Raw genomic sequence first — 25,362 nt, forward strand, 5'->3', positions numbered from 1 at the left:
TCAGATGCACTCGATCGGCGATCTGAAGCCATTCGCGCCGTACACTGACAGATTGTCAGCTGCAGCGTTGTTGTGTGCAATTCCTTAGGTGAAAAAGAAGTTATGTGCTCTACAGCCTAGTGGAGCCCGTTGAGAGTGTTTGCGCGTTGGCTGGGCTGTCAATGTCCCCTGTTCCCTACTAACTGTAATGGCCCGTATTCCATTCAGCCCCCCCCGGAAGATCCTCTCTAACACGTGTAAGTAAGCCCCGTTGGAGCCAGCAATTGGCAGCCTGGCGCTTGGTCTACGATTTGACGTCACATTCTAATTGCAAGCATTCCAGGTTGGATCGCTTTAGATCCATGTAAGCCCAACGACTCGACCAATCGAAGAATTAATTTCAATCTGCCAATCCAGCGGCTCATCGGATCCGGACGGCCATGACCAGGGAGTATATCATACAGCCAGGGATGACTTCTACGAAAGTCGCCTTTATCGTACACTGGATCTTGTATCTAGAACAAGATGGACATTTCTTACGCTACCTATGTGGGCAGTAAGATGCACAGAGCACGCACTCTCCACCACCGGCCTTTTCAGGTAATGGCCATTACGGTTAGGACTTATTCATAGTACAACATCTGCGGCGTCCCGGATTGAGCGTCAGATCGACCAGACTAGGCCTGCCGCTACTGGGGATACCAACCTTGAGGAACGAACCCGACTGACAACCAATCAGACCATAATTCTTTCGCTTCCCACCTGCATAGTACTCTGTTTTTGGTTTGGCCACATCTGGCCACGCCCAAAAGTCCCTGCAAACATGTGTTTCTCACGTTGCACAAGCATCGGGACCGCTGAGCAGTCACCCAAAAGGCCCAATGCCCATTTCCCTCGATCCCGGCATCCAACCCTACCACCTTGCCCGCAAAGCTTGACGATCCGCCAAGCTGCTGGGCTACCCTGGCTGCTAGGCTACCATGCTTTGAGGTCCTATTCAACACCAGATTCTAGATCGTAGGTATCAGATGGGAGGACTTTGATCGCTTCAAGTCTGCCTCGCGCTGAAACCACCATACTTGGCACCGTGACCAGCTGAGCATCTTGGTAAACTCTAAGTCAGACGTTGAGAAATAGTCCTAGCTGTAGTGCTCAAAGACGGGAGCCATCATTGCCATTCGGAATTGTGCCGCATCGATTATTTCGAAATGCGGTGCCGAGCTGAAACATCTCGATATCTTCAGCATCCTGGATAGTGTTCACCATGGATAGAATCGAGATTTCAATTTTCTCGAAAAGTGACGTAGTTCATCCATCGAGAAGGATGGTTTTGCATCAGGGCAAGCAGATACCTTTTTGAGCAATACCGTTGCAATGGTTCTCGGAAATTATAGACAGTGCAGATATTTACAAAAAACTGATTTAGGAAAAATACCGATACCGTTTCTTGTAAGATGTAAGAACTACCTAGGTCGATTGTAAGCAGTTTCTTGTGCTTGGCGAAAGCCCGAGACGCAAACGCCAAAATTGTGACTCCCGGTCCAAAGTCACCGACAGGATTCCCGAAATGGTAGGATACAGCAAAATCAGGTCCACAGCACAGTCATTGGACTAGGCAAACTGCAACTGAACACTAAAGATAGAAATCATATACTCGTGCGCAGACAATGATTCGGGTTGAAATCACAGCCAATCAAGGGACACGCCAACGAGCTGGGTAGAGAGCCTCAACATCAAGGAAAGCCGCGACGCATCTGACATATCGCGAACTTTTATGTTCCCGAGAATTATGACGTTTGTTCATCAGATGCAGTGATGATGACTCTCGGCAAAAGTCTAGATATTGTTGACTTTTGGGTGTTTTTAAGAACATATACATCGTCGAGTAGTGTTCTCTTTCACTTGTATTCAGATCTTCTATTATAACTTCACAAGAAAAACATTCAAGACCATCCCTCACAAAAACAATCATCCCACACAAACGCATATCTCCTCAAGTATCGTGTCGCCTTGTATCATCGTATATTTCTTCGCAATCTTCCTCTGAAGCTTTTAAGAACTTGTATTACTTAGATATCAACTACACCAAGCAAGCCTACTCTACACATCATCCCACTCCAGCCAAGTCCCCAGTTTCCCGTATTGACATCCTCAATTCTTGGTACAGGCTTTCGTTCAGGAAAACCTCCTGCTCCAAGATATCTTCATCATGCCTTACGAACCAAGATTGTTTCTCTTCGGAGACCAGACATATGATAACGAGCCACACCGGAAGGAGTTGATGCGACACAGGCAGAACCCAGTTCTGGAGGACTTCTTGACCAAGTCATACGAGGCCATTCGAAAAGAGATCTACAACCTACCAGTTGAAGTTAGGACTCGCCTACCGAGGTTTACCTCCTTGGACGACCTGCTCCTGTGGAAGCAAGATGGCCAACGAGTTATCGCATTGGACATGGCTTTGACCTGCCTGTACCAGCTCAGTGTATTCATCAGGTATGGCCCATATCGGGCACATTGGCCCAGAGGAGCCTAGACTAATGGTACTTGTGATATATAGCCAAGCCGATTCGTGGGACTTTTACAGTAGATACTCTGGAGTCATTGGCCTGTGCACGGGAGCGCTTGCTGCGGCCGCTGTCGTCTGCAGCCGAAACACGCTGGAGCTGGTGCCGATCGCGGTAGACGCCGTCGTGGTCGCCTTCCGGACAGGCATGCGCGTAGCCGACATGGCGCAGCGTCTCGATCCATCCGACTCACTGGATCAGAGCTGGTCCTTTGTTGTGCCCGGTGCTTCCTCCGCCGAAGCGGTGGAAAAGTACCGTGAAAGTACTGTAAGTTATTCTTTGCCTTGAGCTTTTCTGTGGTTGAGTTTCGACTAATACACAATTGGCGTTGCGCAAGACTTTACCACTGTCCGCCAGGCCCTACATTAGCGCCTACTCACCAAATGGCATCACTGTTAGCGGCCCTCCCCGCTCTCTAGGCCTCCTGTACAGGTCTCGCGCCTTGGGCTCTCCCGGACTCAAGAGCATCTCCATTTTTGGTCCTTACCATGCTCCTCACCTCTACAGCCAAGAGGATGTTGACGATATCGTGGGGATCCTCGGCGAATCCAATGCTGAATCATACAAGAATCTTATCCCCATCTTTTCCAGCGCCGGCTCATTGGAGAATGGCACATTTGGCCAGCTCCTGAAGAACGCCGTGGCCCATATCCTGCTGGAGCCTATCCGCTGGAACAATGTGATCGAGACATTGCAGAACCGCGTCCAGAGTGGCCACCCCGATTCCTTCAGCATTGTTCCTATTGCGACCAAATCAGACCACCAATTGATTTACGCTGCTCTCAGGAAGACGCCGCTGGCCTCCTTGCTGCCCTCAACCTCTACACAAAATGGTCCCGCCGTTGACATTGGTGGCGATGGCGACTATGCTTCTCCATCCAAGCCCAAGCTAGCCATTGTCGGCATGTCTGGAAGATTCCCCGGCGCAAAAGACAATGAGGCATTCTGGCGCGTTTTACATGGCGCCATGGACATGCACAAGACAGTGCCGCCTCTTCGCTGGCATGCCGAGAGTCATGTCGACCCACAGGGAAAGAAGAAGAACACAAGCAAGGTCGCAACGGGGTCGTGGCTAGACGATCCTGCTAGCTTTGATGCGCGCTTCTTCAACATCTCGCCTCGAGAGGCGCCGCAGATTGATCCGGCTCAGAGACTTGCTCTGATGACGGCGTATGAAGCTGTCGAGCAAGCTGGCATCGTCCCGGACGCTACTCCGTCTACGAGACGCGACCGTGTGGGTGTCTTCTACGGTGTCACGAGCCAGGATTGGTTCGAGACGAACAGCGCTCAGAACATCGATACCTACTTCATTCCGGGGGGTAATATGGCCTTTATCCCTGGCCGCATCAACTACTACTTTAAATTCAGTGGTCCAAGTTATGCGGTCAACACGGCATGCTCTTCCAGTTTGGCGGGCATCCACCTTGCCTGCAATTCCTTGTGGAGAGGAGATATCGACACGGCCATTGCCGGAGGGACAAACGTTTTGACGAACCCGGATATGACGGCTGGTCTGGACAAGGGACACTTCCTCTCACGAACTGGAAACTGCAAGACTTTTGATGACACGGCTGACGGATACTGCCGGGGTGAAGGAGTTGGAACCATCATCCTGAAGCGCCTTGACGACGCAATCGCTGACGAGGATCCCATTCTGGGCGTCATCCTGGGTGCATACACAAACCACTCGGCCGAGTCCGAGTCAATCACCCGACCTCACGTGGGTGCTCAGCGCGACATCTTCAAGAAGGTTCTCAACCAGAGCGCAACCGACCCCTACAGTGTGGGATACGTGGAGATGCATGGAACTGGCACTCAGGCTGGCGATGCAGGCGAGATGTCGAGTGTTCTCGATACTTTTGCTCCTCCTCTTGCGGATGTGCAGAAGCCCAGAAATGAGTCCCAAGCGCTCTACTTGGGATCAGCAAAGGCGAATATCGGACATGGTGAAGCTGCCAGCGGCATGGCGAGTCTCATCAAGGTCCTACTCATGCTTCAAAAGAACACTATTGTTCCCCACGCTGGCATCAAGACCAAGATTAACCACAAATTTCCCACTGATATGGACCAGCGAAATGTCTTTATTGCCATGAAACCAACACCTTGGGATAGAAGCTCTGACCCGCTCAAGCCGCGCAGAGCGTTTGTGAACAACTTCAGTGCCGCCGGTGGCAACTCTGCCCTGCTTCTCGAGGATGCGCCTGTCAGGTCGAAGTCTACAAGTGTTGCGGCTGATAGTCGCTCCCACCACGTTGTAGCTGTGTCAGCAAAGAATGGTGCCTCTCTACAAGGCAATCTGAAATCTCTGCTTGAGTACCTGCAAGAAATCCCTGATATCGATATTGGTCAGCTCTCGTATACCACGACCGCTCGCCGCATTCACCACCAGCATCGGGTTATGTTGACCGGCACAAACACCAAGGATTTCTGCACCCAGATCGACGAAGCACTCAAGAATCAGACAGGCATGACAAGACCCAAGGGATCCCCCAAGGTGATCTTCACATTCACCGGGCAGGGTGCGCAGTATCCCGGCATGGCAAAGGAACTCTTCGAAAGCTTTTCTCTCTTCCGCACCGAGATGCGTCGCTTGGATCGCATTGGACAGAGCCTAGGCTTCCAATCTATCTTGCCTTTCATCGAATCCACCGAGACGGATGTCAGCATCTTTGATCCCGTGGTTGTTCAGTTGGCCAGTGTTTGCATGCAGGTCTCGCTCAGCAAGCTTTGGGCATCGTGGAACACCACACCTCTTGCAGTCGTAGGACACAGTCTTGGTGAATACGCTGCACTCAACGTTGCTAGCGTTCTCTCTGATGCTGACATGGTCTACCTGGTTGGATCGCGAGCCAAGATGCTCCAAGAGAGATGTACCCGCGGTACGCATTCGATGCTGGTTGTCAAGGCGTCAACCAATGAAATCGCCAATGTCCTAAAGAAGGAGAAATATGAGACTGCTTGCATCAATTCTTCACTTGAAACGGTCCTCGCTGGTCTCAACGACGAGATAGCCAAGTACAAAGATATGCTCACTGATGCCGGATTGAAGACAACAATGCTGAAAGTTCCGTATGCTTTCCACTCATCCCAGGTGGATCCAATTTTGGATGACTTCCAGGAGCTTGCCAGCGGAGCAACCTTCTACGAGGCCAAGGTGCCAGTCATTTGCCCATTGGATGGTGGCATTGTTGACGGTTTTGACAAATTCGGCCCCGAGTACCTGGCTCGTCACACCAGAGAGCCTGTCAATATGCAGAGGGCACTGCTCGCTGCCAACAGCCACCATATCATGACTGACCAGAGTACCGTCCTGGAGATTGGCCCCCACCCTGCTATCACTGGTATGGTGAAGGCAGTCCATGGGAATAAGATGACCTGCCTAGCATCTTTGCAGAGGGGCAGATCTACTTTACAGGTCTTGACCTCAAATTTGAAGACTCTCTACATGGCTGGCGCCAATATTCAATGGTCCGCATACCACGCTGACTTCAAAGCCTCCCACCAGGTCATCCCTTTGCCAGCTTATAGCTGGGATCTGAAGCCATACTGGATTCAATACGTCAACAATTGGTCTTTGGCAAAGGGCGATCGCCCCAAGAACGATCGCCCCAAGGTGATCAGCGAGTCTCCGCAGCTAGAGAGCACCACCATTCACCGGGTCGTTAGAGAGACAGGCGACTTAAATGAAGCGCACATGGTGGTTGAGGCAGATGTCACCCGCAAGGACTTCAGACCATTGGTCGAGGGCCACGAGGTAGATGGGAAACCCCTCTGCACTCCAGCTGTCTATGCAGAGATTGCTCTGAGCTTGGGCAATCATCTGCTCGAGCGTTATAGCCCAGACAAGAAGCGAAACACCATCCTCAATGTATCGGATATGACTATCCTCAAGGCTCTCATTTTGCGAGCTGATGACCCTGAGCAGCGCTTGCAGGCCCATGCCGATGCTGACTTCTCTGCTAAGAAGGTTTTTGTCAAATTCTCAACATTCGATCAGCAAAAGAAGCTCCAGGAGCACTCTCACTGCACAGTGCGCTTTACCGATGGAAGTACACAGGAAAAACTCCAGAAAGAGATGGCTGATGTGAAACACAACATGGATGTCCTGCGAGCAGGTCTTGTGTCAGGTGACACGGCTCGGTTCAATCGTGCCATGGCATACAGAGCCATCAGACCGCTTGCTCGATTCCATGATGAATATCGAGCCGTGGACGAAATTGTACTCAACAGCAAGACTTTGGAATCTTCGAGTCGTCTCAACTTTAGCAAGTTCCATAAAGAGGGAGATTTCCACACCCATCCGGGCTTGCTCGACTCTCTGACCTGGTCGTCTGGATTTGCTATGAATTGCAACGACAACAACGACCTTGATAGAGAGGTGTTCGTCAACCATGGATGGGGTTCATTTCAGATGTTTGAACCTCTAAGCTTCTCCAAGGAGTATACTACTTACTCCCGTATGGTTGAGGGTAAAGATCGTTTGTGGCACGGCGAGATCATGATCATGGATGGTGATCGAGTTGTTGCACACTTTGGGCAATTTGCGGTAGGTGTTTTGCATTGATGGACAATGATGTACATGTGCTAACCAAGCTACTGCTTAGATGCAAGGAGTACCACGACGTCTCCTGAGAATTATTCTATCCGCAGAGAGCAAGGACAAGGCCAAGCCCCACCAGGCACAACCGCAGAAGCCAGCCCAGAAACCAGCCCAGAAGAAGAATGAGGTCAATGCACCAGAACTCTCCAAAGCACTGGGCAATGCCAAGCAGAAGGACCGCGAGCAGCCCAAGGCGCAACCATCGGGCTCACCTACCGCGGAGCAAGCATTGGCCATCATTGCAGAAGAGAGTGGCCTTGCTATTGATGATCTCACGGACAACACTGTCTTTGGTGATGCAGGCATTGACTCCCTTCTTGGACTTACAATCTCGGCACGATTTAAGGAGGAGCTCGACATGGATCTCGACATCAATGCATTGTTCTACGAATATCCTACCGTAGGAGACCTCAAGCGCTTCTTGGCTGGAGGACAATCTCAACACACCGAGACAGATGCCTCGACAGGAGAATCCAGTGAGACAGCGTCCACTCCAGAAACCGACAGCGCAAGTGAAGAGCCCACGGGGGCTACAACTCCCTTTACCGAAGTCAACGTCGAAGATGCCACAGCAAAAGTCGACTTCGAGCGTGCCCTTGAGATCATTTCAGAAGAAAGCGGTGTGGCAGCTGATGACCTCACTGACGATACCAACTTTGGTGATGCTGGAGTCGACTCCCTCCTGTCTCTTGTCATTGTCAGTCGGTTCCGAGACGAGCTCGGAATGGATATTCAGCACGAGTCACTCTTTCTCGAGTGCCCGACGGTAGCCGACCTGAAGCAGACGCTGGTAGGCACATCCCAAGAAGACCCCGTGGCGGCCAAAGCTGAAACCACTCCAGCAGTAAGCGTTGTCGAGAATGACGGGGCGGAAGCTTCTGCGCCGAGCGTACAAGCGCCTCCCGGTCCCGCTCTCGAGCTCTCCGAATCCGACAAGGCTCGCAAGCACACGATTGACCAGTATATCGAAAAATACACTGCAGGCTTTTCTGCTCCAGTTCCAAAGTCTCGCAAAGCGACGCCCAATGACAACGAGAAGGTTGTACTAGTGACAGGTGCTTCGGGCAGCTTAGGCGGTCATCTCACCTTTAAGTTGGCACACCTCTCCGACGTCAAGACTGTGATCTGTCTTAATCGCGAGAACAGAGCTGGGGCATTTGAGCGCCAGAAGAAAGCCATGAAGGACAAGGGGGTTCATTTTCCCGAGGAACTCCTCTCCAAACTGGAAGTGCACCAAGCAGATACCTCCAAGCCCATGCTAGGACTCTCCAACGATGAGTATCAAAAGCTTGTAGCGTCTGTCACTCATGTAGTCCACCAGGCGTGGCCCATGAGCGTAAAGCGTCCATTGCCCGGCTTCGAGTCACAATTTTCCGTAATGAGGAACCTCATTGATCTCGCCTGTGCCGTCACGGCACAGAGACAAAAGGGTTTCCGATTTGGCTTCCAGCTGGTCTCCTCGATCAGCGTCGTTGGCAACTATGCCCAGAGCGAGAAGACATTCAAGGAGGGTAAGAAGACGCTGGTGCCCGAGGACAGGGTGAACGTTGATGCACTCTTGCCGGTTGGCTATGCCGAGGCTAAATGGGGCTGCGAACGTATGCTTGACGAGACACTACACAAGCATCCTGACTTGTTCCGCCCCATGACGGTTCGTCTTGGCCAGATCGCCGGGTCCAGTGTCAGCGGCTACTGGAACCCTATGGAACACTTTGGCTTCTTGATCAAGTCGTCGCAAACTCTCAATGCCCTGCCTGATGTTGATGGAACCGTTTATTGGACTCCCGTAAATGAGATTGCTGGTACATTGTGCGATTTGGTTCTGTCGAACCGCGACCCCCACCCCGTGTACCACATTGAGAACCCTGTAGGCCAGCCGTGGCCTAAAGTGAACACAATCATTGCCGACGCTCTGGGTATTCCCAAGTCAAACATGATACCCCTAGAGGAATGGACTCAACGAGTCAAGGATGCACCGCAGCGCGACAATCCGGCCTCGACACTAGCAGACTTTTTGGGTAGCAATTACAAACGCATGTCTTGTGGCGGTCTTGTCCTGGATGCGCAAAAAACACTTGAACACTCGCAAACTCTAGCTGCAGTTGGCCCGGTCAGCGAGGAGGTTATTCGGAAGTACATCTATGTCTGGAAGACGATCGGTTTCCTGAAGAAGTGAGGGCTATTTCATTCCAAGCTTGGTATCACGCACACATTATTGCACTTGGATATGCCTAGTGGGATGGCCATCATCCAGATGCAATCAACTGGGGCCGTGGTTTTTCTTTTGTAACATAGAAAGCGAGTGCCTTTTTTCCTTGGTGTAGATACAATCAGACCGATAGACTGTTCATGAAATTCGATAGATCATATATGAATTGGATTCATATAAACTTTTACTTATTTCACCTAATTCTTTGTTCTTTCTCATTGGTCTCGTTTGGAAGTATTTGGCTGTTTAGATATGTTAGCGGAGCAATTGCAGATGAAAGCCAACAAGACAAATCAACTCTCAAGTCTTGGATATGACAAACTTCATTTCATGAAATTCAAATACCGAATGCTAAAGTGCGTCTGGCTATTTGTACACGTACCATGCACCGCAGCTGCATTGTCGGCTCTGGCAATGGTATATGAACATTTAGAGTTCTGACTGCATAACTACGCAGGGGACTTCTAGAAGCTGAGCTGGAGGTGGCGTCTAGCTTTGACCATAGAACTGACTGTTTCGGTTCCCGAAACACAAAGCTGAGTGGGAGGAACGGCAGGGGGTTGGATCCCTTCGGCACACCAGCATTGCTATACCCCATTCCATATTACATCATTTGTCACCTTTTTGAGCGTGCCCAGCAATGTCGATCAGTCGGGACCAGGTAAATCTCCGAAATGAGAGTATACAAAGTTTGGCTTTCTAGGTAAATATTTAAGTCGCCATTCATAGGACTTGTACGATTTGAATGCCAAGAATATTTCCAAACATCCCCGTCATATCGTGTTCAATAACATACTCACAATCACATAAATCACCAAAACATTTGAAATTCCTCAATTGTATCACACTTGCCAAGTACTTCAACCATATCCACCATGTCTATTCAGCAATACCAAACCGACAAGCAGGGCGGAACGTTCTCGCTCGTCACAGTACCTAAGCCAACGCCAGGACCGAACGAAATATGCATCCGGCCCAAGACTGTCTCTGTCAACCCCATTGACTGGAAGAACATTCAGTTTGGCGCCATGGTCAAGTCATGGCCGGCCGTGCTAGGCATTGATGGTGCGGGCATAGTCGAGTCAGTCGGAAGCGATGTAAGGGCGTTCAAGGCCGGGGACGAGGTCATGAGCTTTGCCAACGGCATCTTTGGCAACGGCTCATTTGCAGAGATTTACACAGTACCAGAGAATTTGGTCGCCAAGAAGCCCCAAGGATTGAGCTGGGAGGAGGCGGCATCGCTACCGTAAGTGGCCATATCAATTCATGGTAGAAAGGAAACATGCGCATGATTTATTCTCAAATACCGGGGACTGATAAAACTTGCAACAGCATCACGTATCTCACCGCAGCCTCAGCCATCTACGTCGGACTCAAGATTCAATTGCCGCGACTCACTCAGCTACCTGACAGCAACCAACCAAAATCCATCCTCGTGCTAGGCGGCAGCTCTACGGTCGGCTCGGCCGCGATTCAGCTTCTCCGCCTCGCCCTGCCCTTTACACACATCACCACCACCAGCTCGTCGCCGCACCACGCCCACCTGCAGTCCCTCGGCGCCTCCGCGTGTCTGGAGCGCTCATCCCAGGACCACGCCGAGGAGCTCAAGGCCTCGACGCCCGACGGCCACGGCTTCGACGCCATTATCGACGCCGTCGGGGCGGGCGGCTCGTCGCCGGCCGTGTACGAGGCGCTCAAGGCCGCGGGGCCGCGGCGGTGCGCCACCGTTATTACGGGACCCCCCGCGGGGTTCCCCGAGGGCGTGGACGGCGCCCTGGTCGGCGGGCAGGATTTCCTCGACGCCGAGATCGAGGCCATGCCGTACCTGACCAAGCTGGTCGAGGAGGGTCGGTACCAGCTGCCTGTCAAGGTCGACGTGGTGGGCCAGGGGTGGCAGGCTATTGATGCCGCCATTGCGAGATATCCCAAGGGTGTCAGCGGCGCAAAGATGGTTGTCACCCTGTAAAGCGCGAATAGAGGACTTTGGGGTAATAAACGTCTAGATCGAATAGCTTTAAGCATTTTATATGTCTCTGGGTGACAGCAACACCAATGAACTAAATTCGGCCGTCTGGACAAAGTCAATTATTCTAAATAGACTAAGAGAGAAAATTCAATTATTACTCGGAGAAGTAAATTATTATTTCCTCATTCCTGGAAGCCAGCACTACCGAGTAAGTGCAGCTAATAGCCATGTTATCGCTTCACGGCTTGACTAAAAACAAGGGTAGCATGATCTTTCTGAATCACAGACGTGACCGATTCGGCCTTTATTGGTCACGTAATATCATCAAGCTGTGAATAAACATTTTCATGAAACAACAATAAGGAATCATTCAAGTTATCATGTTATTGATCCAGAATCAACTTATTTTCAATAATAGCATTTCTAAGTCGTCTTCACTTCATCAATCATGCTTACTTGATCGCTTGAAATCGGATATAAATTTGTGGATCATACGCTTCCGAGTACACTAAATCTTCTATTTATGTTTGTATACTGTATGAAGGTACCCAAGTATCTATTCATGATCATGGATAAATTACTCTATTGCCACAAGAGATGTTCCAGGTGCTTGTTGTACCTGCCTCCCTGAATCTTGAACGAAGCAAGAATCTGGTCGAGCTCCGTCTTGTCTTGAGGCGAGAGAGACACAACTGTCGTGTTTTCTTCAACGCGGCCTGGTGAAGTGGCTCCCGGGATGGGTATAATTGTACCTGCCTGCTCCGAATTGGAGGTGGCACGAATCCAGGCCAGCGCGAGCTGGGCCGGGGTAACGTTCATCTTGTCAGCAAATGCCTTGAGCTTGTCCACGAGCTCTAGATTCTTGTTAAAGTTCTAAGTAAAAGAGAGAGAATTAGTGACATGTGTTCCTTGGTTGATTTGTCACCACTAATTGGCAGTATCATACCTCAGGTTGGAAACGATCAAAGCGACGTCTGATGTCTCCCTCAGGAATGTCGTCGAGGGACTTGACTTGGCCAGTAAGGAAGCCTCGGCCCAGAGGGGAATATGCAACGAGCGGGATGTCGAGCTTCTTGGCGGTGGCTGCTACGCCATTGGACAGCAGGTCGGGAGTCCATAAAGAGAACTCGACCTCGACCAGGCTGAGAGGGTAGACGGCGTTGGCCTTTTCAATGGTCTGGGCAGCAGCCTCGCTGATACCTAGGCCACCGACCTTGTCGGCAGCGACGAGCTCGCCAATGGCACCCAGCGTCTCTTCGAGCGGCACGGAGGGGTCCTGACGGGTCGGACCGAAGATGTCAATCTTCTTGGCGCCGCCAAGCCTCTGGATACAGGTCTCGGCGCTGGCCAAGACTTGCTCGCGCTTGTTCTTGGGCTGCATAGTCTGGGGGTCGACGCAACCCTTGATGAAGAGCGTGACCTTTTCGGCGTCCTCTGGGTGGGCTGTAAAGTAGCGACGGATCAAGTCAAGGCCGGCCGTGGGCTCTGGCATGCCGTAGTAGTCGGCGCTGGACCAAAAGGTGGCGCCCTGGGCAATGGCCTTCTTCATGGTTGCAAAGGCCTGCTCATCGGGGGTGTGCTTGGGGCGCCAGGTCATGCCCATGAGGCCGAAGCCTGTGGGAACATTTGGCTTCAATACGTTGGAGGGAGGCATAGTGTTTGTATGGTATGATCTGGTGTGAGGGTTAGTCGTGGTGGAAGGGTCAGTGGAAAGTCGTTTGTGTTTGAATGTGCCAAGAAGGCGAAAAAGAGAAATCAATTGTAGTTATGGAGGAAAGTCATCAAGAGCACCATCTTGCAGCGACAAGAACAAGAATCCCTCTTGTCTTAAAAAGATACTTGGCCATAACTGTTACTTCAAAGAGGCGGCGGATGAGAACCCTGGGCATATCACTTACACAACAAGCAACATTCCTCAAGCTTTCACCAATCACAGGGCCTCATCCCCTTTGTGGGAGAAGCTATGCTGTGCCGCTGACTTATGACGTCGCGGCGGGACTTTTGGGATCTAATATGCAACATGAAAGCCGAAAGTTCAGCCGCAGTCTGGCAAACTGGCGTGTCTTGCTCCAGCTCCTTCTGCAGCCATCGAATTGTGCCCGTGTCTCTAAATGTTGAGGCTACGGGGTATCTCCTTGCGTTGTTCGGGTGCATACAGAGAAATCATGGTATTATGCGAACGATGCACCACGGGAGTTACCCTAGGCTACTAGAGGCGATGTCAAGTGGACTAATTTAGGTACCCTGGGCCTGTATGGTGCCCAAAAGGGTGCATACTGTAGAGTGCCATACAAGCCTGCCCAGGGGTTTGGGAATCGTCCAGTCCAGCTATTAGTGTGGTAAACCCGCCTAAATTGCGGGTGAGTGGCCTCGGATACCGTAAAGACGTTGAATGATAGCCCACGCGGGGGGCGTGTGTCGGGGAACCTGAATTGGATGGAGCCCTAGCTTCATCCCCACAGGGCCTAGCCCCGCTGGAGATCAACCTTGTAGCCTACGACTATAGGCTCTTTATGCAACGCGTATACTTAGATGCGAAGCCATTTTGCTGGTCTGCCGCCTCGTGCACTCCTACCTTGTTGTCCACGTGCGAAACACTGAAGAATCTGAGATCAAGTCAATTAATTCTATTTTTGCATGGGTAGATCTTTAGCGACGTCAATGTACGATTCTCATCTCCATCGGGCATGCTCCAATGACTCCATTATAGCACTATTATTTTTGAGGCTTTGTCCAGGAAATAGCCTCGCTAGTGGAAGGATTCTGCCCGACAGCCCCCCGAAAGCTCCTCCATGGCTCGTAATCTCAGTCATCCTGTTGAAGATTTCGTGAGATCGTACAATGACTTGGTCGGGTGCATTCGTATAAGACGTGAAGCATGGCAGCACGAATTCTGGTATTTCTCAATATGATCAGCAGATATCTTATAAGCATCTAGCCAACGCCCATCTCCTGACGATTCAGGTTGCGATAGGAACGAGGCCGAGAAGGAAACAGCTTCTATTCCCATACCATAATAACATGCGTTCAAACGCCCCACTGGGCCTCTTGGCTGCCGTATCGGCGGTTTCGGCCTTTCCGACGCTGCACACCAGCAGTGGTGATGCTCTTGTCAGGTTCTTTGAGAAAAGAGCAAACACTCTAAACTTTACAGTCTCATCTGAAGCCTCAATCATCTATCCCAGCGACGCGGAATGGGAAAACGACACGGCCCGTTGGTCTACGTGGAGTGCCCCTACCTACAGCGTTGCCTTCCTTCCCGCTACAGAACAAGACATCACTACAAGTGTAAGTTGCATCCAGTTAATTATAGTCAAAGCCATACAACATGGGTGCTGACATGATCATATTCATAGCTTCAATACTTGACTGGAAACAACATTTCCTTCTTGGCACAATGTGGAGGTCATGGAAATACTGTCACGTTTGAGACTGTGCGAGATGCCGTTGTGATCAACATGGAGAACTTTAACGACATCACATTGCACGATGACAACACAATCACTGCTGGTGGTGGCGCAATCTTCGGAGATGTTTACCCAGTGGCGTACAATGGTGGTAGAGAATTGCGTGAGTGCTCCTCACTTCATATACACCAGACTTGCAATGCGACACTGGAGCTAAAAGAAAATCTTCAATCGTAGCCCTCGGATCTTGCCCATGTGTTGGTGTCGGCGGCGCCAGCATTGGAGGCGGTCATGGTCGACTGCAAGGTGAATATGGACTCATTATTGATGTCATCAGCAAACTCCGGGTGGCGCTCTGGAACGGCACCATCATCGATGTATCTGCCGAAGAGAACGAGGATCTCTTCTGGGCCATGCGCGGAGCAGGCCACAACTTTGGTATTGTCCTCGAGTACACCTTTGAGACGTTTCCTCTACAAAACGACGGCCAAAACTACAACGGTGATATGACTTTTACACTTGACTCCCTAGAGGGCGTTCTGGGAGCCATCAACGACCTGATTCCTGACCAAGATCCTGGCCTGGCAATGGACTTTTTCATCACCTACAATGAGACGACTGCTACTGTAGGTCTTGTGATAAATTGAAATTGAATAGCAATTAATATACTGACTTATCCAACAGCCGGGTATACTACTAAACATTGTCTACCATGGAACCCTAGAAGAGGGACAGGCTTTCGCCTCCCGCTTCGACTCATGCAATGAAACCGGCATCGAGCAGCTTACCAAGAACGAGACAATGGTGCCATGGACCGACGTTCCCACCGCCGCTGCCCACGGCGCCATTGTCGAGGCTTGCACTGAAGGTCTCAGCTACGACGTGTACACGGTCAACACGAAGCTGTTCGACATTGCCCAGCAGCGCGAGATGGCCGACTCGTACGTTGAGTTCGTCGAGGGGAACCCTCTGGCCGCGCACTCGATCCTCTTTTACGAGATCTTCCCACAGCAGGGCGTGCTCGCCGTCGACCCCGACAGCACCGCCTTTGGCAACCGCCAGTACGGCAACATTCTCATGCTCATTCAGGGCACCTACTCCGACGCCAGCGTCGCCGCGGCCTGGCAGGACTGGGCGGGCCCGTGGCGCGACCAGCTGTGGGACCCCGAGCACTCTGGCTACCCCGTCGAGTCCGTCTATATGAATTATGCCCGGGGCGACGAGCCTCTCACAGCCCAGTACGGCTACGAGCCCTGGCGTCGCGAGCGCCTTGCGCAGCTCAAGGCCAAGTACGACCCCTATGGCTTCTTCAACCACTACAACTCGGTCCTTGGTAACTGGGACTCGGCCAACTAGATTTGTAAAACTTATTTGTAAATTTCTCGAGGTGTGTTCGCTATGGCGGTGATTTTCGCCATTGTAGTAGTATAGATGAGGATGGATTGGCTAAAAATGAGCATTGCGAGTTTTTTTTCTTGTAGACATTATCTCAATTAGTTATAAACACATACCTACTAAGACATATTCCACAAATGGAGCAAAACTTTTCGATGCTGTCAAATGCTGCTGCAGATGTGCACTGTGGAAAAGGTTAAGCTTATCGACACCAAAACCTCCGAAACCGACGGTCATGGTCACATCCGACTGCTTCCAAGCCAGCTGCCAAGTCATCGCATCTTATGCCGCTGTAATATCGAAGTTGCTACCCGTGTCTTCTCACATTCACATGAGGGAAAGCATATGATCTTCGTGCTTCGCGGCTTTCACCTTTGACAAGACGAAATCCAACTCACATTAGGCTTGTCCTATGCCTGTCTTTTTGGTGGTAAATTCCAAGTATAAAGTTGAGATATTTTTCTTCTCATTGAGTATATTAACAATAAAAAAAAGTCTAGTATCTATGTTTCATAAAGGTCTATCATTATTCCCCGCGCTTCACATCTAAAACGACAATGGAAGGGTTGGCAGGGCGCTCGCTACTTTTGACACGGCAGCAGCGAGAGGGTTTGTGGTTTCCGCACGTGTTGCGGCGGTCGTTGTGCTGTCCTGCTGTGCAGCAATGATAATGTCGGCAGCCTGGGTGTAGATGTCAGAATAATGAAGCAGATTATACAGGAGAACACAATTAGAGGGAGACTGACCTTTTCTGCAATAGCATAGACGACGGCCTGCAAGTGCGCACTAGGGATCAAAGGAATGATTGCCGAGTTGACAACTCGCAAGTTTGAGACACCGTATACATTCAAGTTGGTGTCAACAACACCACCGCTGTCTTGGGGCATCATGGCCGCCGTGCCACAGGGGTGGAATTCGGTTCCGAGTTGCTCGTTGACGACACCCTCAAGTTGGGACTGATCGCCCGAGGTGAGGGCGGCCTCTGGCTGGGGCTGCAGCTCCTGCATGGCGCTGGTCTGAATGAGACGGGCAACCCACTCTAGGCCCATGACGATGATGTCCTTGTCAAAGGGGTGGGCACCGTAGCGCGGGTCAACTTGGACACCGTCCACGAGATTGGCCGAGACCGGGCGGACGTATCCGCGGGAGAAGGGGCGCTGCGAAGTCACCTGGATTGTACCGACAGAGTTTGCCATGATCTCGACAACGCCCTCAGTTGCACTACCCAGGGACTCGACAATGGCTGCATACTGAGCCTGGTAACCAGTGCGCACCTCGTCTGGTGTGTCGGAGGGAAGGTAGGTGTTGGAGTCCGCAGAGGACAGTCCGCTCAGCAGCGAGGCTGAATCGCTCGACAGGGAGGATAGGGCCATGTAGGCAACAGACTCAATAAGTGTTGCCGTCAAGGGACCAGTTCGGTTGTTGTTGTATTCTTCCTGGGCAGTCTCCATGGCAGCACCAGTGAGATCGCTCTTGGTGAAAAGATCGGGGTTGGAGTCTAGACGATAGTACGTTATTAGCCTGCGAACCTCCAAGTTTTGAAAAAGAAGAGAAGAAGGAAACAAGACTTACATGCGTAGTCCGGATCAATCATGCCGTGGTCATGAAGGTTGTTACCAACACCAGGCAGATCGACAACAGTCTCAATACCAAGGTTTTGAAGAACTGCAGTAGGACCAAGACCAGAGACTTGCATTAGTGCAGGCGTCCATACAGCACCAGCTGCCAGGATGACTTCACGAGTCGCGTTGATGCTCAGGGCTCCAGAGGTACCGACAAACTCGACACCCTCGGCCACCGGGTCCGTTGAACCGTCTCCAGAGTTGAGAATGAGTCTCGTGACACGCTGTTCTGGTGCAATGTGTAGATTCGCTCGATCGATAATGCTGTCAAGGTATGCGGCGCGAGCATCACATCGTGTCTGAGTAGAAGCCGCAACGCTCACGGGAGGAACAGTGACACCGATATTGGTACTTCCGCTCGAGGTATCGTTTGCCAAATCCAAACCGAGTTCCATGTTTCCTTCGATGAAGTTGCCTATGCCTTGTTAGTATTACGGGAATTTTTTGGTATAGTACCTATTAATCTTACTAAATTGACTGTAGTAGTACTCAGAGTAGCCGACTTGAACAGCACCGCTCTGTCCGTAAATGGAACTGTCTGGAGTAACGGTGACTTCGAGACCTTCGGAGCTGGCCAAGTTGTCGGTGAATTTTTCAACCTTTTGAAAGTATGGTTGCATATCGTCCCATCCCCAGCCATCGTTGCCGAGCGTTTCCCATGCATCGTAGTCGGCCTGAGTGCCTCTCGTCCAGATCATGCCATTCATAATTGTCGCCCCAGACACGGCGTGTCCTTGCGCCAATGAACGAGTGTTTCCGTCCAGGGCCGTCTGAGCCACCGTGGTGAGGTTCCAGTCATATTGCGATCCAACAAGAGATCCAATACCGGATGGCAGTGTGATACTCTCAGGCCTGGAGTCCATTGGGCCGGCTTCAAGAACAAGAACATTGATACTTGTATCCTCGCTCAGGCGATTTGCGAGTACCAAGCCAGCTGGTCCAGCACCGACAATCACATAGTCATAACTTTGAAGCAAGCTTGCTTGGATATTCGCAGGTTGTATCAAAAGACCTTGTGAAACGGTTGCCAGACCAAGAAGAGCGCCCAAGGGCGTCGATTTGCATGAATACATACTTGCAAAAAAAAGAGTGAATGTGGTAATATCGACAGTAAAGAGTGTATAAGGTGGCCGCTTTCTTAATGAATGACAATGCCAACCGCTTAGCCGATGGCTATAAAGAATGTGGTTTCGCTCAAGGCGATTGATTGGTGAAAACGACAGCGTCTAGCAGCCAAGGCGGTAGCCAAAAGAGTGTATGAAGAAGAATAGAATCAGTCCCAACCTCAGAATTTCTCGAGTTCGCACATCTAAAAATTATTTCCACTGACATCAGACTAACAACACATCAGACTAAACATCGTGAAGAAGCCCTGTCTCTAGCCGCAAGCCTCATCCACCCTTCTCAAGTGATCAGCATACAGAACCAAGCTTGGAGTTCAGCTAGCCATTAGTCGCTGCATACTTAGCGTGACGTTTACGAAGTCCTTTTGCCAAGAGACCCATGTATAGACATGTAGGGCGCGTAGCGATAACAAGGCATTGGAGATTACAAGTGGACTCTATAAAAGAGGTCGGCGCTGCCGTGCGGCTTGTACCTGCGGCCTAGGTAGGTGGGAAGCGCGGCGTATGGTAGCGCGCGGTTGCACCTAGCATGTACAACGTGAACCTGATACGGGCCGTTGGGCTAGCTAAACCTAGCAGTTTATCAACTTAGGGCTTGTCAATCAGGCGATCCCGTGGATTCCGGGATGGTTGGTTCGCAATGGCGTCACCTACAGCACAACGCCGTGGGTTCTGGTCAAACATAAGATGAGCCCGAGGCCGGCTTCTTGGGGGCCACTGGCGGTCCTGACTCCCTTCCTCACTCAATGCTACGCATCAAACAATGGTGTAAAGAGCCGGGCGGCACTTGTGATTTCTTAACATGCCCACACACCAAGTCTCTCCATGAATCGCATAACCCATTTTTCATTCATGATTGGGCACGCAAACACAAAGACGATCAGATCCGCTGTATCGATCCGTGGCCGTGGCTGGAACATTGGGCAATTCTAGACGATGGAGCCCCATCTACGATTCTCCCGTCGACCCGTGGCAGGAAACTTCCGACATGAGGATCGTCAACGCATTCAGCTTGCAATTAGGGGAAATGATCACCGTCGGTCTATGACGTTCAACCTTTTGATAAAAACACTCCAACCACCACCAACTCGCAACCGAATGCAAGAAAACCCCTCATGCATCGCAACAAACTGAAGCGAGGGATTGCTACGTATTGCCAACTCATTGTTATCCACAGTATTCCGCATTCTGCGAAGTGATGGATCATATCGACTGCCTTGCACGGCCACAATGACGCCAAGAGAATTATAGTCATTTCTTTCTCCTAACAATTAACTTTTCATCCTCACAACAGCCTTGATTGAGCAAGCTATCGTATATCTACCTGACTTTTTTTGCCAAATGCATTGGTTTGTTCGCTGGTGACTCTAAGCGCCGACCGTATGCAGGAACACCCGAAACTAGAAAAAGAAGAATGAACCCAATCGGCATTCGGAAGTATTAAAATTTTTAGGCATATTTTGATTTTTCTCTAGCACTTGCAAATCCGTAACACCGGAGGATTTTTGAGCAGTTCCTTTGCAAGTTCCGTGCACCACTTCGTCTAATGACTCGATTTTCGGACGCTTGCGGATTTCGCACACCTACGAGGCAGAAGCTTCTGGACCACAGTCCCGACAAGACTTCAGATGAGCATTGATTCCGGAAGCGCAATTTCTTACGAAACTGCCGTGCCCCTTTGGACAAGAATTCGCATAGCCGCCATCACGAGTGCCGCTGAATTCCAACAAGTAAGTACACGAACATCGCCAAAGTGGGTGTTGTGCCATCCACTATCTCTTCTACGACTATCCACAGAACTACTTACTCCTTAACATGCTATAACGACTTCGAGATCCACAACACCAGCAAAGCCCGCTTGGCTCATCGGTAGAGCGCCTCACTAGTAATGAGGAGGCAATTGGTTCGACTCCAGTAGTGGGCAAGAACAAGCAGTTCTTGCCACCAATCATACGGTCCTAAATAGGCCGACCGATTCTTTTGCACTTTTTTTTTTTTTTTTGCTTCTTACTCTGTCGTCTTTTGACAATAGACTTTCTTGTCGAATATTCCAGGCATGCCGTTCCCTCTGTACGGATGATTTTAAAGTGTATGAACCATGGATCTCCTCTGCTTTGACGCTGCGGGTGACGAGGACTCTCATTTTAGAGGGCGACTTTTTACTATGCCTGGTTCTTTGAAATCCATGTTGACTTGAGAGCACCGATGAGGTTGATCGTACTCACATTTGCGAAATGATGTGGTATGGCGGCCAATCCAGATTCTTTTGCAAAGTCTAGCCATAGAGGTCATAATATTCAAGGGCGGTCCCCAAAATCAGAAGAACCGATCGTCAGGGCTGCCATTTCAGCGTATTTTGCCCGTACTATCAGACAATAGTCCTCTCTGAACTCTCGTTGGGACAAAGACTTGTGACGGACGATTGAGGTGTTGGTAGAAGTCGAAGAGAGAATGCAGACGTACGATATGATATTCCAGATACCCTCGATCACAAAAGGTCATAAACAGACGACAGTAAGTTGGCCAGGATTTCTATGATCACCAAGATTGGCAGGGAGCAGCGCCTCGCTTCACAGTAAGCAGCGGCCGTACCTTTTTGGCTCAACCAGATGAAATTCAACGTGGAACCTGATCCTTGATTGATTTTTGAGAAGTGACACCTGCTGCAAAGTCACGCTGTATCAAATGCTCTAGATTAACGTCCACCGGCATTGACATGCTCCTTTTCCATCTCAATAGTGCAGATCCATTGTTATGAGTCAGATTTCACATCGGAGTAATAATTTTCGCATTAATATTGCAATATGGACTCCCCTTGAAATGTAAAAGGCCTGCAATTAAATTTATCAATCGTAAGAACCTTGAACCTTACGAGAATTGTTCCAGAGGAAAGACAAAACATACATACATAGGGTGTGCATTTGTAGGGTGTACCACAGGTACAAAGGTAATAACTGGTTACCCCAGATTAGCCCCCCTGCTGAGTGACGGCCGATGCCGGCTCCAGTCTTAAAGCTTAGAGCCAATCAGTGAGAGGCCGTTTTCAATCACAAAAATTTCACCAGCGTCACTTTCCAGGCGTTAGGACAATTTGCGATTCTTTCGGTGGCTCTCGAATCTCCGGAGTATCTTTCTGGGAGGTCAATTGGCAAGCATGAGGGCAGTTGAGCTTGCGTGCCGTCGCGGGCCGGCGTTCAGCGTAGGTGGCACCCTGCCAGAGGGCCGATTTTGACGGCCGACCTGCTTCGGAGCATCTTTCTAACCCATCTGTTTGCAGCGCTTCGCGACGAGCCGCCTCACCCAGAGACGGTCTTTTGCGACACCCACTTTCGATTCATCGAATCCGAGAACACCCCCCTACCTGAAGCTCCTCAAGAACTACGAAAAGGTCAAGGAGGTCCTCGGCAAGGCCACGCCTCTGACTCTCGCCGAGAAGATTGTCTACAGTCATTTGGACAATGTTGAAGAGTCACTCTTGACCAACACAGACGGTGGCCGCAATGTCCGTGGCAACGCCAACCTCAAGCTCAAGCCCGACCGGGTAAACATGCAGGATGCTTCCGCCCAAATGGCTATTCTGCAATTCATGACCTGTGGCCTCCCTCGTACTGCGATACCGGCCAGCATCCACTGCGACCACTTGATCGTCGGTGAGCGCGGCGCCAAAGAGGACCTCGAAGCCGGTATTCAGACCAACAAGGAGGTTTTTGACTTCTTGGAGTCGGCTGCTAAGAAATATGGTATTGATTTCTGGCCACCTGGTGCTGGTATCATTCACCAGAGTGTTTTGGAGAACTATGCTGCCCCGGGACAAATGATGCTGGGTACCGACAGTCACTCGCCCAATGCCGGTGGTCTGTGTACCGTCACTATCGGTGTCGGAGGTGCTGATGCAGTTGAGGCGCTGGTCGGAGCACCTTGGGAGCTCAAGGCACCCCGCGTGCTTGGTGTCGAGCTCAAGGGCAAGCTGAACGGCTGGGCCTCGCCAAAGGACATCATCCTGAACCTTGCAGGCCAACTCACTGTCCGAGGAGGCACGGGTTTCATTATTGAGTATTTTGGATCTGGTGTAGAGACCCTGAGCTGCACGGGTATGGCCACGGTTACCAACATGGGAGGTAAGTCTCAAGCCAGGGAAAACATCTGAACAAGGATAGAGTGAGATTCTGACTGCGTGTGATTACAGCCGAGGTTGGCGCTACGACTTCCATCTTCCCCTTCAACAGCGCTCACGTCCGCTACCTGGAGGCAACTAACCGCCACGACATTGCTGCCGAGGCAAAGAAGTACTCTGATATTGTTGGCCTGCGAGCCGATGAGGGAGCAAGATACGACGAGGTTATCACGATCGATCTTTCCACACTTGAGCCTCACATCAACGGACCATTCACACCTGACCTGTCAACGCCCTTGTCCAAGTTCAAGCAGACCGTTCAGGAGCAAGAGTGGCCCGAGACCCTGTCAGCCGGTCTCATTGGCAGCTGCACAAACAGCTCCTACGAGGACATGACCCGTTGTGAGGGTATGGTGAAGGAGGCCATGGAGGCCGGTCTTAAGCCCGTTTCTAGCTTCTACATCACGCCGGGCAGTGACCAGATCCGGGAGACTCTGGCCCGTGACGGCCCCCTGGAGACATTCCGAGAGGCTGGCGGCACTCTGCTGTCAAACGCCTGCGGTCCCTGCATTGGCCAGTGGAAGCGCCAGGACGACTTGGAGAAGGGTACTAAGAACGCCATTCTCACTTCGTACAACCGTAACTTCAAGGGCCGCAATGACGGTAACCCCGGTACCATGAACTTTTTGGCTTCCCCCGAAATCGTGACCGCCATGGCTTTTGCCGGCAGCACCACTTTCAACCCCATGACAGATTCGATTCCTACTGCTTCTGGCAAGGAGTTCCGCTTCACGCCTCCAATGGGCTCTGAGATCCCGGCGCAGCCCTTTGCCCCTGCCCGCCCAGAGTTCCGACCTCTGTCGCAGGAGCCCGATGCTTCTGTTGCCGTCGCTGTCTCGCCCACCTCTGAGCGACTTGCTCTGCTAGACCCATTCGAGCCCTTCCCGGAGTCAGACCTCTCAGGCCTCCGAGTGCTCGTCAAGGTTACCGGCAAGTGTACTACCGACACCATTTCAGCTGCTGGACCATGGCTCAAGTACAAGGGACACTTGCCCAATATCAGCACCAACACGTTGAACACAGCGACCAACGCCGAGACTGGTGAGGTCAATGCTGCGTACGATATGGATGGCTCTAAGCACACAATTCCTGAGCTCGGTCAGCGATGGAAGGAAGCCAATCAGCCATGGCTTGTTGTGGCTGAACACAACTATGGTGAAGGTAGTGCCCGTGAGCATGCTGCTTTGCAGCCCCGCTACCTTGGCGCGCGCATTGTCCTCACCAAGAGCTTTGCACGTATCCACGAGACAAACTTGAAGAAGCAGGGTGTTGTGCCGCTCACGTTTGCAAATGAGGCCGACTACGACAAGATCTCGGCTTGCGATGAGGTTGCAACCGAAGGACTCTACGAAATGCTAAAGAATGGTGGTCAGGGAGAGGTGACATTGGTGGTCAAGAAGAGGAAGACTGGTGAGGAGGTGCGGGTCAAGACCAAGCACGCTGTCAGCAAAGATCAAGCCCAATTTATCCTCGCAGGCAGCGCATTGAACATGCTCAGCAAGAGGTCATGATTTGGAATTTAGAAATAAGATAAAGAGAAAAGGGACTAAAGAGCTAAACACGTGTATACCATCTATGAATTATAGGAGTTATTGATGATCAACTAAAATTTGGCGGGACAATTTCAAGACACTTATTGCTCAGCCTGTTCCTTGGTTTTGTCCTGTTCAACAACGAATAATTTATCGTAAGATGTGACGCTTTCAACCACGTGCATTGAAAACAAATAGCATAACTTCCTGGCCAGTGTGAGACGGTACTTGCTCTTTGATAAAGACGCGCGCAGCACAAGACTGTTGAACGTCATCCCACATGGATGCAGCCAGGTCAATCCAACATGAATGGCCCCGGGGGTGGTGGGAGGGCCCCGGGCGCTTGGAGGTCAGCACGGAACAGGCTAAACAATGGCCCGTGGCTGGTGTTCAACCCGTGGACCCCGGAGCCCCCATCATTTGTTGGCTGTTCAGCGCAGCCCCATAATTTCGCGTAACCAGTTGGCAATCAAGAACTGGTGCAAGCCGACATGGATTTTAACGTAACCAATAACCTGCTGTTGCGGGACGGTGCTCGTCTGCATTATCTTCGATATACATGTCGGGGGCGGTGACGGCAGCTTTATTGTGTCGCGTATGATTGTTTTCCTTCAATTTACCTACCTACCTACATGGCACTTATCCGTGCGATTGCTAGAGCTCATTAACCGCCGCTGTCACTACCTTAACGGAACTCTACGCGCGGGCGCCATCCAACATACAGAGTACATGAGCAAGCATCCACCCACACACCCTAGACAGGCCGCAATTAGGACCAACATACATT

At 51.0% G+C, this 25,362-nt stretch overlaps 6 protein-coding genes across 6 annotated transcripts; 4 read left to right on the forward strand and 2 right to left on the reverse strand.

The window, feature by feature from the left end:
• Window positions 1-2,188: 2,188 nt before the first annotated feature.
• PFICI_06561 (uncharacterized protein) lies at window positions 2,189-9,322 on the forward strand (the record flags this gene model as incomplete). Its single annotated transcript, XM_007835142.1, has 4 exons — window positions 2,189-2,475; window positions 2,540-2,813; window positions 2,884-7,092; window positions 7,151-9,322. 4 exons carry the CDS (start codon window positions 2,189-2,191, stop codon window positions 9,320-9,322), a joined length of 6,942 nt encoding a protein of 2,313 aa, XP_007833333.1.
• A 908-nt stretch (window positions 9,323-10,230) lies between these two features.
• On the forward strand, window positions 10,231-11,321 carry PFICI_06562 (uncharacterized protein; the record flags this gene model as incomplete). The annotated part of the gene is made up of 2 exons (XM_007835143.1): window positions 10,231-10,601; window positions 10,688-11,321. 2 exons carry the CDS (start codon window positions 10,231-10,233, stop codon window positions 11,319-11,321), a joined length of 1,005 nt encoding a protein of 334 aa, XP_007833334.1.
• A 582-nt stretch (window positions 11,322-11,903) lies between these two features.
• On the reverse strand, window positions 11,904-12,975 carry PFICI_06563 (uncharacterized protein; the record flags this gene model as incomplete). Its single annotated transcript, XM_007835144.1, has 2 exons — window positions 11,904-12,194; window positions 12,268-12,975. 2 exons carry the CDS (start codon window positions 12,973-12,975, stop codon window positions 11,904-11,906), a joined length of 999 nt encoding a protein of 332 aa, XP_007833335.1.
• A 1,367-nt stretch (window positions 12,976-14,342) lies between these two features.
• On the forward strand, window positions 14,343-16,084 carry PFICI_06564 (uncharacterized protein; the record flags this gene model as incomplete). The annotated part of the gene is made up of 4 exons (XM_007835145.1): window positions 14,343-14,609; window positions 14,678-14,891; window positions 14,966-15,354; window positions 15,413-16,084. 4 exons carry the CDS (start codon window positions 14,343-14,345, stop codon window positions 16,082-16,084), a joined length of 1,542 nt encoding a protein of 513 aa, XP_007833336.1.
• A 585-nt stretch (window positions 16,085-16,669) lies between these two features.
• On the reverse strand, window positions 16,670-18,818 carry PFICI_06565 (uncharacterized protein; the record flags this gene model as incomplete). The annotated part of the gene is made up of 4 exons (XM_007835146.1): window positions 16,670-16,804; window positions 16,870-17,621; window positions 17,696-18,160; window positions 18,215-18,818. The coding sequence occupies 4 exons, from the start codon at window positions 18,816-18,818 to the stop codon at window positions 16,670-16,672; spliced, it is 1,956 nt and encodes a 651-aa protein (XP_007833337.1).
• A 3,205-nt stretch (window positions 18,819-22,023) lies between these two features.
• PFICI_06566 (aconitate hydratase 2) lies at window positions 22,024-24,554 on the forward strand (the record flags this gene model as incomplete). The annotated part of the gene is made up of 3 exons (XM_007835147.1): window positions 22,024-22,068; window positions 22,147-22,987; window positions 23,056-24,554. 3 exons carry the CDS (start codon window positions 22,024-22,026, stop codon window positions 24,552-24,554), a joined length of 2,385 nt encoding a protein of 794 aa, XP_007833338.1.
• Between the last annotated feature and the right edge of the window lie 808 nt (window positions 24,555-25,362).

This window comes from Pestalotiopsis fici (assembly GCF_000516985.1).
Source record: "Pestalotiopsis fici W106-1 unplaced genomic scaffold PFICI_Scf_4, whole genome shotgun sequence".
NCBI lineage: Eukaryota > Fungi > Ascomycota > Sordariomycetes > Amphisphaeriales > Sporocadaceae > Pestalotiopsis > Pestalotiopsis fici.